Consider the following 20466-nt stretch of genomic DNA (forward strand, 5'->3'; position numbering starts at 1 on the left):
TGCAAAGAAAGAGAGGAGAAGGGTACATCATTTATCCAGTACTGGATTTTAATGGATTTTTCATTTAAGGTGCCTTGATCTCTCATTTAAGCCCCATTGAGAGCAGAACAGATCCACAAGGTCCAATATGTAGCTTTAAAATCAGATTCAGACACCTTTATTTGGCATAGTAAAATAGCAACGAGGGAGCATAAATACACCTGCGATGTACAATCTTACGTTGACCAAAGCAGGATCCAAAAAGGACCAAACGCGTTTCGGCCTGAGAAGGCCTTCCTCAGTGGTCAGTCATAGAATTATAATTTAGCACACATCCTGATAATATAATTGTGTCATACTAAACAGTAAAAAAATGTATAAAAGCCCTTCTAGTACAGTGAAGCTCCCTGTAAGTTTATTTATTCCTTGCATACGAGAACATGGCTTCCATGTCTCACCTTCTTTTACATGCTGGGCTCTTGAGGATGTGTATATATCAAGCAGTGTATTAGATCAAAGGATCCTACTTTGGCCAATGTCAGATTGTACATCGCAGGTGTTTATGAGTTTGTATTAACCACTACGTCACACTGACACTCATTTCAACAACTCCGACTCTTTCACATGACCATACAATGCATGCCTCTGACTATGCCATTTTCACTTGATTCACAATATGTACAAAACTGCATTGTACAAGTCAATGCAAATACATAAACCACCGATGCACGTGGCACATACTGATCAACACATCCTGATGTGGTTGTGTGGTTGAGCCCTAAGATTAAGTCAAATGAGCACCAAAGGGACAACTGAATGGAGCAGTTTTGCATGCCGACTTCCCAGGGCCCAGTGGAAAAATACCAGAAAAATGCCTGTAGCGTGCAATTGGTTTGGATTTGCAAGAGACGGCCGAAGGAGCTTCGGCAAGCTCCGCACAGCTACCTGAGTGTTGTTTTTTCATGATTAGCTGCCAAGAAAGCTTCTCAAAGAGCTGCTTGTTCCACAGTGTTTACTGTCTGACCGCTGGCCCCAGCCCATAAAACCGTGTCCGTAACTTGCCTGGAAGCTACTTCCTAGCAAACTGAGCCACATCAGCTAAAGTGTGGCAAAGAAGATGCTGCCAATCTGAATCCCTCACACAGACAAAAGCACGTTCCAAAACATTTCATATAGCCTTTGCGTGTGTTTAAAGGGCCATCAAGCTACAGCTGTCTTATGGAAACCCCGTAGGATTTTCAAGGCAAGAGATGTTCAGAGGTCGTTTGCCTCCCTCCCATAGGTATGAATTTATCTTCAAAAGAGGTCTTGCCTGAAAGGACTACAGATCCCAGCATACAACACTCCAGTAAGACCTAAGCTACATAAGAAGTGGGATGGCACCGATCCAACCTCCCAACTTGTCTATCTTTACTTTAAAGCACACCCAGCGTGGTGTAGTGGTTAAGAGCGGTGGTTTGGAGCAGTGGAGTCTGATCTGGATAACCGGGTTCGATTCCCCACTCCTCCACATGAGCGGCGGACGCTAATCTGGTGGACGGGGTTGGTTTCCCCACTCCTGTTGGGAATCTATGCACCAGCAGTCTTCAAGCTCAAATCAAGTCCCCGCCCCTTTAAATGCTGCCTTGTAATTGGCTGACTTCGTAGCGCTTATTGTGAGAGAAAAGTCCTTCACCACCACCCAAATCCAATGGCAGCATAAAAAAGCATTTTAAGAACAAAAAAACGGAGCAATCTGAAAAGGGGGGGGGGAGAAATCCAAGCCTCATTTTTTAAAAGCCTTTCTTCTGCTCAGAAAGAGCTCCAAGGAAGCAGGAAGCATTTGAATCCCTGCCTCTTTACACCCTGCTTTGTAATTGGCTGTGAGAGAAAGCTAGCTTCCGTGCCCCACACTTTGCCTTATGCATGGGGATTTCACCCGGGCTGAGCTTAGGGGAGATGGAAGAATCGGGTTAACAGAGGAACGGGAAATCCTGGAATTTGTGAGGGCTGGCAGCGAGGTCATCTCTAATGGACGGAAAACTCATGCATAACTCCAAGGAACAATTGAGACAGTCCGGGGGCAAAAGTGAGTGAAAGAACCCATGCTCAAATGACCTATGTGTCTTCAGAGGATCACGAACCCCAGTGTTTCTTGGTTAGGACAGCCCTGACAATAGAAAAGATGTGAAATGTGTTTAATTTGTGATGTGGACAGGTCTCTGGGTCTGACCTAGATTCTAAGGTGGGGCCTGGAGTCCTCCCAGAATGACAATCTCCAGACTACCAAGATCACTTCCCCTGGAGGTAGAGTTGCCAACCTCCAGGTGGCACCTGGAAATCTCCCGCTATTACAACTGATCTCCAGAGGAAAGTGATCAGTTCCCCTGGAGAAAACGGCTGCTTTGGAGGATGGACTCTATGGCATTGCACCTTACTGAGGCCTCTCCCTTCCCCAAACCCCACCCTCCCCAGGCGCCACCCCCAAATCTGCAGGAATTTCTCAAGCCTGCGTTGGCAACCCTAGACTGACCCTGAAATTTCAGGGCTTGAGATGGCTTCACAGACTTTGCAGGGGAAGAAGTTAAATCACAAGGTTTGGGACCCGTGTGTCATTCCCCCCCTCAAGCAGATGTCACCTTAACTCAGCAGATGCCATCCTCTGCTTCCATCACGCACCACCCCAAGCTATTTTTATTTATCCTTCGATATCTGTAGATCACCTTTCCTATTGGGACCGCAATGGTTTATAAAAGCATTTTCACACACACTCACACAAACCAGTGGAAACAATAAAACCACAGACCAGCATCGCCTTCACTAAAGCAGCAGCCGCTCACGTCCAGAGCAATAGTTTATACAAGCAGCCATTAAACCAAATGCTATAATCAGCAGAAAACTCTAAAACAGTCATATTTTATGTATTATTTAATTTATGTCCAGCCCACTTTTCCCAGTGAGACTCAAGGCGGATTACAAAATATTTTTAAAAACTGCTTAGACATCCAGGCAACAGTGCAGTAGGCTGAGGACTACAGAACTGGAAAACAATGCCAAAGCAAGCCAAAGCGAGCAAGGAAGAGCCTATATCCTCTCCAGAATGCAAATAGGGAAGACATACATCTCTCCTCCACTGGCAGTCCAATCCAGAGTTACTGGCAATAAACTGAAAAGGCCCTGGGCTGGGGCCACCACAAAGAGAAGAGGCAGGTAGAAGCAACAAAACTGACACATGGGCTCACTATGGTCCTTCAAGTCCCAGGTTGTGAAGGTCATGAAAAGTCAAAAGCAGCACCTAAAAATGAACCCAGAAACAAGTGCAGCCATTCTAAAGTGGAAATTATCTGGGTCCATGCCCTGATCTGCCAGGCATTGCCCCTTAGCTCCCTGGCTCTGGCCTGTCCGTGCTTCAAATTCTGAACTTCAGGAGACCGAAAATGCCTGATAAATGATCTAGCCTCAAAGGCTTCTGCATGTCCAGCAACAAATAGGGTCAAATTTGAGAGGTAGTCTGGAAGCTTATCTTGAGCCGGATAAATACCAAAAAGGAGTGGTGAACATGTTCTTGCTGCATTGGAGTATACAAACTGGCTTTCAATGTCTAGTATCCTTTGTTTTGCGTATGTGTGTAAAGTGCCTTCAAGTCGCAGCCGACTTACGGCAACCCCTTTTGGGGTTTTCATGGCAAGAGACTAACAGAGAGGTGGTTTGCCAGTGCCTTCCTCTGCACAGCAACCCTGGACTTCCTTGGTGGTCTCCCATCCAAATACTAACCAGGGCTGACCCTGCTTAGCTTCTGAGATCTGACGAGATCAGGCTAGCCTGGGCCATCCAGGTCAGGGCAATGTACACGTGTGTGTAAAGTGCCGTCAAGGCGCAGCCGACTTTTGGCGATCCTTTTTGGGGGGTTTCATGGCAAGAGACTAACAGAGGTGGTTTGCCAGTGCCTTCCTCTGCACAGCAACCCTGGACTTCCTTGGGGGTCTCCCATCCAAATACTAACCAGGGTCGACCCTGCTTAGCTTCTGAGATCTGACGAGATCAGGCTAGCCTGGGCCATCCAGGTCAGGGCAATTTATACGCGTGTGTGTAAAGTGCAGTCAAGTCGCAGCCGACTTTTGGCGATCCCTTTTGGGGGTTTTCATGGCAAGAGACTAACAGAGGTGGTTTGCCAGTGCCTTCCTCTGCACAGCAACCCTGGACTTCCTTGGGGGTCTCCCATCCAAAGACTAACCAGGGCTGACCCTGCTTAGCTTCTGAGATCTGACGAGGTCAGGCTAGCCTGGGCCATCCAGGTCAGGGATCCTTTGTTTTAGCACTCCAAAAGCTTGAGCTTCATTTAAAAGAAGAAGGGACTCAAAGGGAACTCCTATAGACTTGATTTTCTGAACAATGCGAGTTCTCCAGGATGACTGAAAACTGTCAGAGAGCATTTGCCAAACCAAGCTTGCCTCTGAGGCTCTGAAATGCAAACGAAGCCAGAATTTAAATATGTGCAGCCATGCCTTGGATTCCAAAAGGTTTAAACCCGACTCTAAACATAGCACCGGCTAGGCAACACACTTAGAGATACCTCTCCAATGTTAAGACGCCAGTTTATGCTGGCTCGCTTAAATTTACTCCCAACAGCAATGACTAGAGGCAGATACATCAAAATCCCTTACGAAGAGAGGCTCTGTGTTTGCACAAAGAGGCAACCTGAATCGGTAGCCCACGTTTTACTACACTGCGATCTTTATGTGCTCCTGCAGGAAAAATTCCTGTTACCATTACTTAAGGATAGCCCAACCCAAACAGATGTGGCCCTAGTGCGCTACCTATTAAAAGACAGTAATGCACACACAACATTGATGGTAGCAAGATTCTTGGAAATCTCTCTAGGGGCGCTGCCCCAAGCTCCTCCACAGAGTCAAACTATCAAACTGATTACATAGCACTTTAAGAGTTAGAGGTTTTAACCAGTTTATTGATATTTTATCATTCAAAGATTGTATTTTAATCACTTAATATATAGCACTTTAAGACTCAGAGGTTTTAACTAGGTTATTGGTATCTTACTATTCAAAGATTGTATTTTAATAATTGAATATAGTATTTAAAAGATTTATGCCAATAAAGGTTTGATTTGATTTGAACAAATAGGGCCTCCTCTACTTTGGGCACCATTAATAGGCAGGCAGTATGCAAGAGGTTCCTAGGACCTCTTACTTGTACCTCTTGCTTGAGACTCCTCTTTCCTAACTCAGAGATCCCATCTTGACCTTGACCCTTGCTCCGACCCTGTTCCGTTTACCAGGATTGCACCAGCTGCCTTAGGAGTGACCCAGACTCTGCCCTGAAGGGGCCTCCGATTGGCTGACCCTCACCAGCAAAGTCAATGGCCCAAGTCTCAAGGAAGTTGACAACTCTGGGTTGGGAATTGTTGGAGATTTTGGGGTGGAGCCTGGGGAGGGGTTAGGGAGGGGAGGGACCTCAGCAGGGTATAATACCACACAGTCCACCCTCCAAAGCAGAATGTTGTTCCAAGGGAACTCATCTCTGTAGTATGAAGATCAGTGGTAATTCTGGGACATCGCCAAGCCCTACCTGGAGGTCGGCAACCCTAGTTTACCTACCCAACTCCAGCACAGCCTTAATTTGTTCTGCTAACTAAACAGGAAGACTTGAAGGATATGCTCCAGGATTAGAAGCACATTTCGTGTACGCCAGCAAATGGGGCATACAGGATATACCAATTTAACCATAATCATTTCACTTCTCAGAACTGTAGCTGTGGACGGGTCTGCAAACTGTGGCTCCTGAGCCTCGTGTGGCTCTTTGGCCCGCTGAGTGCGGCTCTCCGAACTTGGTTCGGAGTCCCTGCTGTCGCGCCCACTCGTGCTGGAAGCCAGGCTGCGGAGCCGCGCACCTGAGAGAGCAAGCGAGCACGAGAGAGCAGGCGAGCGGGTGCGCTGTCTCTCCCCCCCGCCGTGGAGAATAGCCAGGTCCCCCTTTCCCTTGCCCTCAATGGTTGGGAGGCTAAAGCCTCCCCTCCCCTCTAGCCGCGCGATTGCTGGGCGGGCGGCTTGGCGGTTCCTGCCCCCGCCGCCCGCCTATCAGCTGTTGGGCGGGGCAGGCTTCCTTTGGTAGACCTGGCCTCCGGCTGAGTTCCATTGGGAGGCCAGGTCTACCCACTGGCTTTCTTGGCGGTAGACCTGGACTCCGAGGAGGGGAAAAAGTCCCCCTTCAGAGGCCAGGTCTACCAATTGGCTTCTACGGGCCTCCGGAGGCCAGGTCTACTGCCAAGAAAGCCAACGGGTAGACTGGCCTCCCAATGGGACTCAGCCGGAGGCCAGGTCTACCAATAGGCTTTTATGGCGGTAGACCAGGCCTCCAGATGAGGACTCCAGACGGGGAGGGGGAAATGGCAGGGACTAACAGTTTAATTTTTATCAATAAATAAGATCACTATTAAGTACGATATCAAGTTTTATTCAGTGTACCTATAGTTTAATTAAGACTTAAAACTTTAATTACAGTTTATTAAGTTAATAAACAGTGTACCTACCTATATAGTTTAAGTTTAAGAAATTTGGCTCTCAAAAGAAATCTCAATCGTTGCACTGTTGATATTTGGCTCTTTTGACTAACGAGTTTGCCGACCCCTGGCTGTGGAGAATGCTGAAGGCACCGCACAGAACTACATATCCCAGAGTTCTTGCGGCACAGCTTGACAGCGAAACCTGTTATAAAACATTCGGAAAACTTTGTATTGGAGGCCTGGGTGTTTGCTGAAGGCAAAACATTTCTAAAAGAAGCCTTGATATACACAATCCAAGTAGTCATCCATCACGGAGGGGGGTGGTGGGGACTTTTACAAGTCAACAGGTTTTCCTCCCTAACTTGAAACTCACCCTGGATGGGATAACTGGAAACAAAGCTGATTCAGGGATTTCTGTCTACAAAGGGATGGTATTGCACACAATCCAAATGGGCTCTGCTTCTCAGGGATGAGGGGCCCTCTTCGAGGGAAATCTGGGAACGAAATAAATCAGGCGTGTGTTTGCCTTGTTACTCTGAGTGGGCGGGCAAGGCAGGCCGCTTCAAATCGGAACCAGAGTACTCATACAGTGTGGCTGAAAGGAATCCGGTTGAGGAAGGAGAGAAAAGCCCCAAATGGAGAGAATGATGGTGCTCTGCAGCTCAGTCTTAGGCAGGTTTGCTCAGAGGTCCTACTGAGTTTAAAGCAACTAAAACCCAAATAAGCACACACAGTGTTGGAACTTGCTTATGACTGCTACCATTCAGAGGGATAGGATCGTTGGTTATGGCTTATTGAAAGTAAGGATGAGTCATGCACACGCACAATAACAGACAAAGTCGTTTGTCTTTGTAAAAACTAATCTTTACTATGTTAACTCAAGGGTAGGGTTCACCGGGAGTAAAACAAATAATCCTTTCTACATAGCTAAGTTTCCTAACCTTGCCAGAAGCTGGCAGGTACTACACTTACACACGAGTAGGCATTCTTGGGAGACAAGATTGCCTCTCCATCCTTTCAAGTTGGTATCAAAACTCAGACAGAGTACTGCTTTCGCTTCTACACAAAGGAAGTAGGAAAGCAGTAAAATGCAGATTGCATGTGTACGTGACAAACAAACTCGTCTGCAATGGATACTCGCTGACCACTTGGCTAATTAACACATTACATCATTTCCTTGAACTGGTCAGCATCTATACATTCAATATTAACCCTTAACTGTCTGACATGTAACAAAGCTCGCTACCTAATGCTCAACACACAGATATTTTACATCTGAAATGGGGGGGGGAGGGACAAAACAGGCATGCTAGGGTAGACAGGTGGGTGGTTTTGATGGGCAATTGCCTGCCAATCCACCCAGCTGCTCCAGAGAGGTGATCATCTGCACACGTGGCTGCATGCACGTGATGACGTCACTTCCGGGTTTACCCCTGGAAGCGCCGCATGGCCACAGCTGCTTTAGCACTCAAACCCCCAAGCAGCCGCAGCGATGTGGCGCTTCCAGGGGTAAACCCCAGAAGTAGGCTTGCCAGGCCCTGCAGCTCCACCAGCGGGAGCTTTGCGGGGCTGTGGCAGACGTGCGTGGTGCGCGGGCGCGCCTGCGCGGCACGCACATGCACTCCCCACAACGCATGTACATCACTTCTGGGTTTACCCAGAAGTGATGCACGCATGCCTGCTGTGCCCGCTGGCCCTCAGCTGGCCAGCAGGCAACCCGGTGGATTGGCAGGATTTTACCCGCCACCACTGGGTATCTGGCAACCCTACGCCAGAAATGATGTCATCGCGTGTGCGCAGCCCCGCCCTCTAAAACCTCCCGCTGATCAAGAGGGGGGACCTGGCAACCCTAAGGCATGCACACATACAAGATCTAGGCTGGAACTCTCTTTCTGTCTTTTCTTTAATGACACAGACTGGGCCAAACTATTTGGCAGAAGATCTGAACCTGGGCAACCAGGTCTTTGCCACACATGAGGTATGGAGGGTGCAGTTTGGAAAGAGCTAATGAAGAAAGCATGTGTAACCCTTTCGTAGGGTTGCCAGGTTCTCCTTCAGCACTGGCGGGAACTTTTTGGGGTGGTGCTGAGGGTGGCAATCTTGCATGCAGTGTTTACATCATTTCCACGTTTTGGGGGCATGCTAGTGCGTCCCCATCACAATGCAGCGCTTCTGGGTAAACCTGAAAGTGACGTAATTGCACCGCATGTGGCTGTGCGCACGGGATCACTGGACTGAAAGACTTTTGTGTTCGGCCCGGTTAATTGGCAGGCAATTACCCGCCAGAACCGGGCATATGGTAAGTCTACCCTTTCTCCTTCTACCGTCTCTTCCCTAACTTTTAAAGTGGCCAAATTTGGGTGGCAAGCAATGAGGATCAGGCGTGCATGGGTCGAACTTAATGGTTGAGCGATTTTATATTTATGTTTATACTAATTCTAAACATGTAATATTTTTTAATTAAGCGCTTAATGGCTTCTATGAGTGAGAGATTGTAAGATGTTATAGGGGCTCACACCTGATGCACTTTTATATGTGTTATATTATGTATGTATATCTGGTACGTTTTTATGCTGGTCTTGGACCGTATTAAACTCTCTTTTGTACCGTCTCTTCCCTCCAATTCTTGCCCCCAACTTGTTTGCTCAGTTGGGGTTCCTCTAAACATGTCTGTTGTGGTCTGGAGAAAAAATGTAGTTAGAGAGGAAAGAGGGAATCCCCCCCCCCCAATGCTACACCACTTTAGAAAGAAGACTGATACCCATGATACCCTGGACTGAGAGAGCAATATTAAATCAGAAAGCAACCTGGGGACTATCAAAAATACCTTGACCACATTCAAGCCCATTTGAACACAGGAATTAGGGCTGGGGGGGGGAGACCTGTAGTGCATACTGTAGGGAACTCCTGTGAACAAGAATAATTTGACCACCGTGAGCCAGCCGAGCCAGCCACATACACACACCACTCTCGATCTGGGCTGGCGAGGCCTGGCTCTGCCCGGCCCAACCCAGTGATACTTATGTCATATCCGTCCCTCATAACAATTGAGTTCAACAGCCCGGTCTAACTTATCCTGCACCCTATTTCCCATAGAATATGCCTGGTGCCGAGGCCAAGGCCTTCCCCTAGGGTTACCGGCCTCCAGTTGGGGCCTGGAGGTGTCCCACTATTAGAACTGACCTCTAGACAATAGAGATCAATTCCCCTGGACAAAATGAATGCTTTGGAGGGTATAAGTCCCAACTGTCAAGGGTGAGGGGTTTTTATCTTTTAAACATTTTATGGTCTGCCGCTAGCTCAAGGATCTTTTATTATAGTTATTATAGAAACTAATAATTTGATCAATATGAGAGTTAAAAGAAAACCTGCATTTTGTTTATTGGGAATCCCACAAGAAAAAATGGGTAGTAACGATAGAGTTATTTGTCAATATAGTTTTGCTGCTGCAAGAATTGCAATAGCTAAAGTTTGGAAGCAAGTGAATAAACCTTCAATTCGTGACTGGAAATTATGGATGTATATGAGGATGGCCAAATTAACGGAATTCCTACATGGAAACGATATGGAAGAATTAAAAAAAACTTGGGCAAAGGCCATCACATATTGGGATAAACTGGCAAAAATGGATTTTACTAATTTAGTTAGTGAGTTATAGAAACAAGTTTATTTACTTTTCTATTATTACTATTAATAATTTTCAAAACTGTTTAGACACTTCTGCGGAAGTCAGGTGATGGGTCATTTTTAAGGTGGGTGGAGGGTCAAAAGGGTATTTTTGCTTTGTTGAACTTTATAACTATGTACAACTATAACTGATACTCTTGTATTTTCTTTTTATGTTTTTTGTTATTATTGTATTTGTTTGTTTTGTTTTATATTATAAAAATAATAAAAATTTATACTAAAAAAAAAAGGATCTTTTCTTCAACATTGTTTTAAGCTGCTCAGTGTGTATTTTATGTTGTTGTTTATGTCCTGGCTTGTCTGAATGACATTGGATGTCCTGGCTTGTTTGAATGACATTGGCCTGTTTATTTTATGGCTTACATGATCCGGTGTCAGGCTGTTGCTGTTTTTAAATGGTTGTGTTTTAATGGCTTTTTTGCTAGCAGAAAAGTTGGTTTAAAATAATGTTTAAAAAAAGGTGAACATAAATATTTCTTTACTGTCTCCCGGAAGGTTTCGAAGCTGACTTACAAATAGTTCTCAGTTCATAGCCTCAGCCATGTCAACTTGGGGAAGAAGCAGGGGTTCACCCATCTTGGCTGCCTCCCTGCAAGACAGTTTCAAGCAGTCCTAGCAAGCAGCTTATTTACATCGCTGCTTAACTAAAAAGAGAGTCACATTTAAGGGTTTCCGATGGGTTGAAATCTTGCAGTGGTACTGCCCAGAATGAGTATATTTCTAAGCCCATGAAAGAATGAGTAAAGACAGCATTTTAAAAATTAGTCAAATAGAGCGAATCAATTTAAAAATTAGTCAAATAGAGCAAATCAAACAAAGCACCTTCGTATGATGGAAACATCAGTTTGATAGTCTGGAGGAGGAAGCCCGTTCTCACTTAGGCAGCAAGAGACAATCAATCCAGAAAAACACCATACAAAAAGCCATTAATTAGATCAGGGGAGGAACCCCAGGAAACCGGTGAGAGGCCCCAGAAATTCAAACTTCACATATTATTGAACATGTTTCAAATACAGAAGAGAGGGCTGGGCTCTAGCTTCAAAATGAGGATCTGAAGCAACTTGACCAGTTTCTGTAGTTTTTAAGTTTACTGGCTGAGAGAGACGTTTTAGGACAAATTATGCTTGGGGAAGGGAGAGGCGGGGAACCGCCCACTTTGCCAACACCTTCAGTGAATTTTTCCAGCCGATCCAACCCAATGCTTGAATTGTCATTAAAACATTACAAAGGAATGCCTTCCCCCTCTGAAGATGAAATCAACCTTCGACTTGTTTTTTAGCAGTGTGAGAGGTAGCAACCCTTAAGCATTGCTGTCTTTGCTAAGAACGATAGTACTGCACATAGTTAACTCAAAGCAAGAAGTGAATTCTGTATATGCTTTGTTTCTCGGATTTTACATTATTTATTCTACATCTTTTACTAGTTAGAATCATTTATGTTTTCGTGAATGTGGGGAAGGGCAAAGAGCTATTCAGCCCAACTCTCTGACCCCAGGACATCTTTTTGGCTTCTGCAACTTCACCAAGTGTTGCCCAAACTCCTTTCAAGCCTTTCACTAAAACCATAAGGTCTAGAAGATTAATTTTTAGAAGTGGAAGCTGAGCTTCTTAGGAAGTTGTTTTCTGTGGTTAATTGTAGTACCACATATTGTGGCTCTTCCGTGCTCCCGTGGACCATACCACAGCCCTTAGGACAACAGATCTGAGTGATTCAGAGGTTTGAAACAATTGCAAAAAGAAACTGAGGTTCAACGTGGTACAATGGTTGGAATGTTCGACTGAGATTGGGGAGATGTAAATTCAAATCCCCCCTTCAGGCCATAAAGCATTTCGGGTGATCCGGAGCCAGTCATGCTCTCCCAGTCATGTTGTGAGGGTTGAATGTGGGGAGAGGAGAGCCCTGTCTTGACTCCTCAAGGGAAAGGTGAGATGAAGATGTGACAGACAAACACCACAATCATTTAATGGTTGGCCCAATTAAGCTATCACCCTGTATATCAAGGCCTTCCAAGTATTTTCTGCCTTGATCCCTTCCTGAGGGTCATCCTCACCATGAACCTCATCCTGGTTCCCTTATAGCTATGACCTCTACTGCTATTCCACCTTCCAACCAAAGTCTACACGAGCCTTTTCTATAACGTTGCTTCTGTGGTTCTTGTCCATTTATTTATTAGGAAGATCTTATAGTTACACTTCCTCTCCTTCTGCTCCTTTGCCTTTTTCCAGCTTCCTGGAGTCAACCGCCCAGTGTCAGGAAGCCACGATGTATGTTAGACCTCTCGTTCTGTGGTCCCAGCAAATAGCAGACTTATCCCTTACCTGGATTGACCTGGGCTTTTGCAGCACTTGGGATATCCAGCAGCACCAGTAGAGCTATTATTGCCCAAGCAGGAGTGAGCATCTTGGAACAGTTTTAAGACTCTGGTATCTACAGTAAGAACATGGAGAAAGAAGAACAGAATACGTCATTAAGTCTTACACTGCGAACATGGCTGGCTTAAAGATTTTGCAGTTTAGAACCCTAATTTAGGGCCCAGCTTACACTACTTAGACTGGGACTACAGTGCAGGGGGAGAAGCAGCTACCAACTCCGGTTTCCTAACCTGAAATGGCCCTTGGGAGGCACTATTTGCCCTGGGGAAAGCAGAAGCCCCTTCTCTACCTGCGTCTTGGTCTTGGTCTAAATCGGAGCCCGACATGTTTGCGAACCAAGATCCCAGAAGAAAATTCATGGTTGCTGAGTGACTGACTGAGCAAAGGTCAGGTTAGGGGATCCAGACTCAACCTGTGGAACACCGTAATGTGTCATTTGGCCCTTTAACTGCAGCACATTCAGAGAGCAAGCCTAAATGCTGCCTCTGAATATTTTAGGATACCCGCTAAGCCTTATGTGGATGCAATGCCAAAATACCTTGGCATAATTGGAAGACAGGCCAGTGTATCTGGAGATACACCAATGCAACCCCAGCACCAGCAGTGAACTGGGGACATAGGGAGATATCAAGGGTAGACAGAGGCCTAGCTGGTATCCTAAACCACTCCAGGCTGAGCCAATGTAACATTTCACTGGTGATGATCTGGTGTAACTCCAAACACTCCCACAGGACAAGGAGAATGAAAATATATCCACCCTTTCATGGCCCTAAGCCGGGGTCACTAACCTGAGGGCACATTTAGGATTCTGACATGGCATGGTGGGCGCAGCAACAAAATGGCGGCCACAAAATGGCTGCCACAGGAGGTGGAACCAGCCACAAAACGATTGCCACAGCTTAACTTCAGTAACACAGTGCAGATCCTTGTACTGTAGTGGCAGCGGCTGCCAAAACAACATTTGAAAAAATCTGCACAGCCAAGAAAGTCTCCAATAGTCAAGAAGAAGCCTGGCTGGGCAAAAACCCCATCTGGGCCCACCCACTCCCTAAAAACACTTGGTGGGCACCAGAAAAGGTGTCAGCATGCACCATGGTGCCCTTGGGCACCACACTGGGGACCCCTGCCCTAATCCATGGCATAGTTTCGGATACTGACTAAATCTACAGGTAATCATGGCTCTCCTAAACCCTATATAAAATCCAGCCAGTTCACCCACAGCTCAGATGAAAGGATGAGGGACATGACACTACAATCCTCTGATCTCATATTGGGTGCACTTAGGGCCAAACTTGATGTTGCACTTCTTCACGAGCTGGGTTGGGGGACAACTCTCATTCCACTAATCTTGGAACTAATCTGCCAAACCCCGTAGGGGCCTGATTCCGATTGGGACTGCGGTACAGGTGGACAAGGGGCGTCAGAAGTCCCCATCCAGTTTTCCCAAACCAAAATGGCCCTGCAGTAGAATTGCCAGCTCCCACTATTAGTCCCACTGCTGTGGCAATTTGACTCTGGCATTGAAGACCCTCCCCCCCCAACCTCCCCTCCTCAGGCCCCGCCCCCAAAACCTCCAGGTATTTCCCAATCCAGAGCTGGCAACCCTAGGTATAAGGTATGGTGTGGCCAAATGCGTGAGCCAAAGGGCAAGAACCAAAGGCTCTATAACTCACAGACTGTGCCTTCAGATTAGGCAGCCGCTGAATCCAGGACCAGCCAAAGATGTCATTCATTGTCTGGGGATTTATATTGTATTTTTAATTGTTGCAATCTGTTTTAGATCTCTTCAGGGAGAAAAGCTGTTTGCAAACATTCAAATAAATGAATTAATGCTAGAAAATTGTATTTTTTTAAAAACAAACCTAAAAGTGACCCATAGAAGTGTGTAAATATGAGGGTTTACAACAGATTAAAATACTTTAGTTTATCATTTACTGTTTAATAGATTTACATTTAAATACATTTTCATAGTCGGCTTTTTGAGCCGGCATTGCGGAAGGTAACTTACACTTTAACAAACAAAACATGTTAAATCTTTAAAAGAGATGGCCGTCTTCAGTATTTTTTCCCATTCCTTATTAAGTCAACCACACACCAGAATAAAAAATACTGCCCAAGTAAAGATAAACACCCTTAACTGCCAGATCCACCGGTTAATCAATTAAACCTTTCATTGATTAATCCGCCAACTAAACCATTAAACTCTTCAGCTCGACGATATCTCATTCACGGGGCCCAACCGTCAAACTGCGGGGATGGAAACAAACTCCTTTTGAGCTGTTCTGCGGCTCGAAAGGAGCCGTAGAGCTTGACGTGGTGTTGATTGCTTCCTGTGACTCACGGATTGAGAATGCAGATCTCACTGCTGAAAATCCAGGATAATCTGTAAATTATAGTCTGACTCATCAGCAAAAATGTGCTTCGTATTTCATTTGTCGCACATCTTGTTTGTGCTGGAAAATGCTTAAGGTACCAAAGGGACACAGAGGATTTCCCCCACTTTCACAAGGTTTTCTTTTTCTTTGAATGAACCCAGAAACGAGGGTTAAGAGATGTGTTTAAAACAACGACAGCAAAAAGCAGTGCTCTAGCAACCAAGGTCTGTAGAACAAAATCCCTGTAGGAAAAAATTACAATTCACATACCTGTAGCTCCCTTACAACAAACATTAGTTACCACCAGGCCAGGATATTGACTACTTATTAATGTACTACACCAGGGGTCTCAAAACTGCGGCTCCAGAGCCGCATGCGGCTCTTTGGCCCGTTGAGTGCGGCTCTCCGAACTTGGTTCGGAGCCCCTGCTCTTGCGCCCGCTTGCGCCGGCAGCTGGGCTGCGGAGCTGGCGCGCCTGAGAAAGAGTGGGCGAGCGGGGGCGCTGTCTCTCCCCCCCTGCCGTGGAGAATGGTTGGGTCCCCCTTGCCCTTGCCCTCAATGGTTGGGAGGCTAAAGCCTCCCCTCCCCTCTAGCCGCATGATTGCTGGGCGGGCAGCTCGGCGGTTCCTGCCCCCCCCCGCCTACCAGCTGTTGGGCGGGGCAGGCTTCCTTTGGTAGACCAGGCCTCCGGCTGAGTCCCATTGGGAGGCCATGTCTACCCACTGGCTTTCTTGGCGGTAGACCTGGACTCCGAGGAGGGGGAAAAGTCCCCCTTCAGAGGCCAGGTCTACCAATTGGCTTCTATGGGCCTCTGGAGGCCAGGTCTACTGCCAAGAAAGCCAATGGGTAGACCTCTCCTCCCAATGGGACTCAGCCGGAGGCCAGGTCTACCAATAGGCTTTTATGGCAGTAGACCAGGCCTCCAGACGAGGACTCTGGACGGGGAGGGGGAAATGGCAGGGACTTACAATTTAATTTTTATCAATAAATAAGATCACTATTAAGTATGATATCAAGTTTTATTCAGTGTACCTATAGTTTAATTAAGACTTAAAACTTTAATTAAAGTTTATTAAGTTAATAAACAGTGTACCTACCTATATAGTTTAAGTTTAAGAAATTTGGCTCTCAAAAGAAATCTCAATCGTTGTACTGTTGATATTTGGCTCTTTTGACTAATGAGTTTGCCGACCCCTGTACTACACCAGTGGTTCCCAAACTTTTCGGGCCACCGCCCCCTTGGTTCCCCAAATTCAACCCCAGCGCCCCCTACCCTATCCAACAACACAGTTGAAGGGGCCCACCTCTAGTGCCCCCCCTGCTGGCTCCTTGCCTCTTGGTGCCCCCCCTAGGTAATCCCACTGCCCCCCAGGGGGTGGTACTGCCCACTTTGGGAACACTGTACTACACCAATAAAGCGGCACATATACAATCACACCATTACTGACAGAATGGCATGTCCATTTGTGGGTCCACTGACTCCCCCCCACACCAAGAACGTAATGGGGGGGGCTCAGTGGGCTGTGGCTTGGGGGGGGTTCTGTCATGCAAAGTCTGTGGGCATTGGATACGTCAACATCTCTTCTTTCAAATTTCTAGCCCTCTGGCAGCAAATCCTCCATAAGCTAGAAATGTATTGGCAGTATTTGAAATCGGAACATTAAATCGGATTGTGTTTTAATACTACAGCGATATACGGTATTTCTTACTGATAATTTTTTTAAAATGGCAAAAAGGCCACTGGAGGTGGAGGAAGGGACCGGCAGGCAGGAAAATGGCACCAGATGTGCCCATGGGGATTTGAAAATCTATATCTTCCCTTCTACACTTCCCACAACCCTGCTTTGGATATGATATTTTAGGAACAATCGTACCAAAGCAGGGATGCTGGCACACTAGGGAGTTTTACGGTGCTCATAACGTTGTTGGTGTGACATTTTCTCCATTTGCACTTGCAATGGAGATGCCACATGGCACAGAGTAATCCGGTATTTGGTGTTTTTCCTTTCACATTAGATTTATTATTTATTAATTCACACCTATAGCCCGACCTCATTCCCGGCAAGCTGGGCTCAGAGTGGGTTACAACATTCAAAACCATAAAACAAAGATTAAAACATGGATTAAAACTACATAAATTAAAACAATTACCTCTATATAACAGCAATCAGAACAAGGTGGCAGTCATTGAAAGGGGATAACATAGGTCTGCCAGCCTCCAGGCAATTGCTGGAGATCTCTTGCTATTACAACTGATCTCCAGCCGATAGAGATCAGTTCACCTGGAGAAAATGGCCACTTTGGCAACTGGACTCTATGGTAGGGTTGCCAGGTTCATTTCTTCCCCTTAGGGATAAATCTTATAACTATATCCATTGGCAATTGCAATAGTCCATATGACTTAAAATCTATAGAGGATATAGTTAGAATAAACAGAAGTCATTGCAAATGTAATCGTTCCACAAGGGAGACACAAATTTTTGAATTTTGTGTATACCTTTTGAACTGCATGAATTGAATGGAACTGATGAAGAATGAAACGGTCGTCTTCCTTTCATAATAGTCTTTTACACATTTGCTGAGTTCTTGTGACCAACTATTGGAATCTTCTTGGATCTATGTACCCTTATGGACTATTGAAGAAAATATATTTATACATACCTTTGTGGATTATTTAAATACTATTGTATATAGTTGTATGTTTGTCCTTTTCCACTATTGTATGCATTGATTACATTTTGATGTTCCACTCATTTGTGTTGTATTAATTATAGCCTAAGATTCCTGCAATACCTGGAGAATGGCAACCCTACTCTATGGCATTGAAGTCTCTCCCCTCCCCAAACCCCACCCTCCTCAGGCCCCACCCCAAAAACCTCCCACTGGTGGTGAAGAGGGACCTGGCAACCCTAGGATAACCACAACCAAAAGAGAGAAAACCAGAGTATAACACGTGCTACAAGTATCGGATAACAGCTACCAGAGATCTGACCAGGCAGTATAAACCCCCCCCATAAAAAAGTGGGGGGGGGAGGATGGGGAGGCCAGGAACGATGTAACAAAACTAGCAGCTGCCCTCAGTTATAGGCCTGGCGGGACAGATCCGTTTTGCATGCCTGCAGACCTCAGTGAGGTCCTGCAGGGCCCTGATGTTATTCGGGAGACTGTTACCATGGGCATTTAGGGGGGCTGTGGCTCAGTGGCAGAGCATCCGCTTGGCATGCAGAAGGTCCCAGGTTCAATCCCCGGCATCTCCAGTTAAAGGGACCAGGCAAGTAGGTGATGTGAAAGACCCCTGCCTGAGACCCTGGAGAGCCGCTGCCGGTCTGAGTAGACAATACTGACTCCGATGGACCAAGGGTCTGATTTCAGTATAAGGCAGCTTCATGTGTTCATGTGTTCATGACCATCACCTCTTCCTCCATTGCTGTGTCTCCTCCATCATGAACCCTTGCCAACTCTTTTTCCTTTTCTTATTTTCAAGCACATGGACAGTGCTAAAGAGGAATTGCACAATAACACAAGCCCCCCCCCCCTTTAAAGTATGCATATTTACACAGTGCTGTTCAGGAATAACGAAAAATGTGACGCCTTCCAGGCTTTGTATTTGCCTGCCTTTTATAGCACAACTCTTCACCCTCTTAACAAAGATCCCTCTCCAGCGCTGACTACATTTCAGTGCTGGGCAGGAAACTGTCGGTGATTCCCCTCGCACTTATCAGGGTTAATTTCAACACCAATAAGCTCATGGGGTTAAAACAGCCGCTTTTTTTTTTAAAGATAAATTGGAAATTTATTTATAATGTAATTTTTCCCAGGATGAATGACACTCACTGAGGGCAGTTTCACACATTACAAGGCAACAAACTGAGTCTGTCTCTAAATAGACATTTGGCTGGAGGCTGCAACCGATTAATAGTGCAATCCTAAACAGAGTTGTGATGGTGGTGGGAAATGCTGCCTGGGTGCAGCCCATCTTATAGTGGCTCCTCATAGGCTTTTCAATGCAAGGGGCAAACACAGGTGGTTTGCCATTGCCTGCTTCTGCAGAGCTGCCCTGGGCTTACATTTTTGGTAGTCTGCCATCCAAGTACTAACCAAGGCCAACCTTGCTTGACTTCTAAAATCTTTTTTAAAATTTTTTTATTAAAAATAACAAATATACAATATTAAAAAACGTTGAATAAACGAAACTCGACCAGTACTTATACAACTAATAAAACATATACAACATATAACTTTCTAAATAAACACTCTATGAACCACCACCAACAGAATCTAAACTTTTAAGCGTGTTCTTCATCCTGGATATAGTAGGTTTCCATATTCTATCCAATTCTTCTACGTTTTTGTTATTTTGATAATAAGTTAATTTAATCAGCACATAGATTACTTTGTCGAACCAAGTATTTAAGCTTGGAGAATTCGCTCCTTTCCAATATCTGGCAAAATTTATTCTTGCCAATGTGACCAAAACAGCCGCTTTCTTAATGAGTAAGTTCCCTCGCCCAACTTCAGGGCTACATTTCAGCACTGGGCAGGAGACTGTGGGTGACTGCCCAGCCCTTTCTGAGATAATTGCAGCACTGAGAAACACACGCAAAAGGGTGCTGTAGCTGAGTAACAGCGCAACAACATTACAACGTTACAGAGAACAAAATAAAAATCTAACGGATAAATGGCAGAAGGCATGCCTTCCATTTGGACAGGGCTCAACAAATCCCAGGTGCCAGGTCACCATGGTGCCTAGAAATTTCATTGCAGCACCTAGCATTTTATTGTGGTCACAATGATTAGAAAATGTGGTCATATAAACCCTAAAGGCTGAAATAGGAACCTGGCTCCTAAATTTTGGAGCGGGATTCTTTTTCTTTTTTCTTTTTTTGCCATCAAGTTACAGCTGATTTATGGTGAAACTGTACACAATTTGTCAACCCTGCATTTTGGAATCTTTCCTTCACAATCCTCAGCCCCTCTTTCTTCTTAATGCCAAGATCCACACAATGTAACAGACATCCTGCAATTCTGCAATACTAAACAAACAAATATGAAAACAGCATGTTTAGAAAAGCCTAAATACAGCTGCCCCCATTCCCTGGGAGTTGTGACTTGACAGTGACACTGAGATTTTAAAACGTTTTTTAAAAAACCAACCCTAATGTATAAATGGGGAGTGGGGGAGGCATTCCTTTTCATTGAAATCGAAGGAACACCTTCCATTCTGGACACATTAAAAAAGAATGCCCCAGCATTGCTGTACAGGGGGAAATCAGGGTTTCCCCCCCAGTTTTTTTTTTTTTAAGTGTATCTCTTAGAGAAAAAAACAGATTGCCTATGGCATCATGTGAAAAGGGTCGGCTGGCTGAAATGGGGAAAAATCCTCCATGTGAAAGCAGCCCAGGTTTGAGAACACCTGCAGCGGAGCCAGGGGAAACCTGGAAAGGGGAAGACCAAACAACAATGTAGTGCAAAAGCCCCCCAAACAACAATGTAGTGCAAAAGCCCCCCAAACAACAATGTAGTGCAAAAGCCCCCCAAAGACCTGCTGCAGGTG

General features: G+C 45.6%; 1 protein-coding gene across 1 annotated transcript in view; it reads right to left on the minus strand.

The window, feature by feature from the left end:
- DDR2 (discoidin domain receptor tyrosine kinase 2) overlaps nt 1-12594 on the minus strand; it is a 56605-nt gene extending 44011 nt beyond the window's left edge. Inside the window, exon 1 of the mRNA XM_056845676.1 lies at nt 12484-12594. Coding sequence (XP_056701654.1) covers nt 12484-12565 — 82 coding nt within the window. The 5' untranslated portion in view covers nt 12566-12594. The remainder of the gene's footprint in view (nt 1-12483) is intronic.
- Between the last annotated feature and the right edge of the window lie 7872 nt (nt 12595-20466).

The sequence above is a fragment of the Euleptes europaea genome, chromosome 2, assembly GCF_029931775.1.
Source record: "Euleptes europaea isolate rEulEur1 chromosome 2, rEulEur1.hap1, whole genome shotgun sequence".
Lineage (NCBI taxonomy): Eukaryota > Metazoa > Chordata > Lepidosauria > Squamata > Sphaerodactylidae > Euleptes > Euleptes europaea.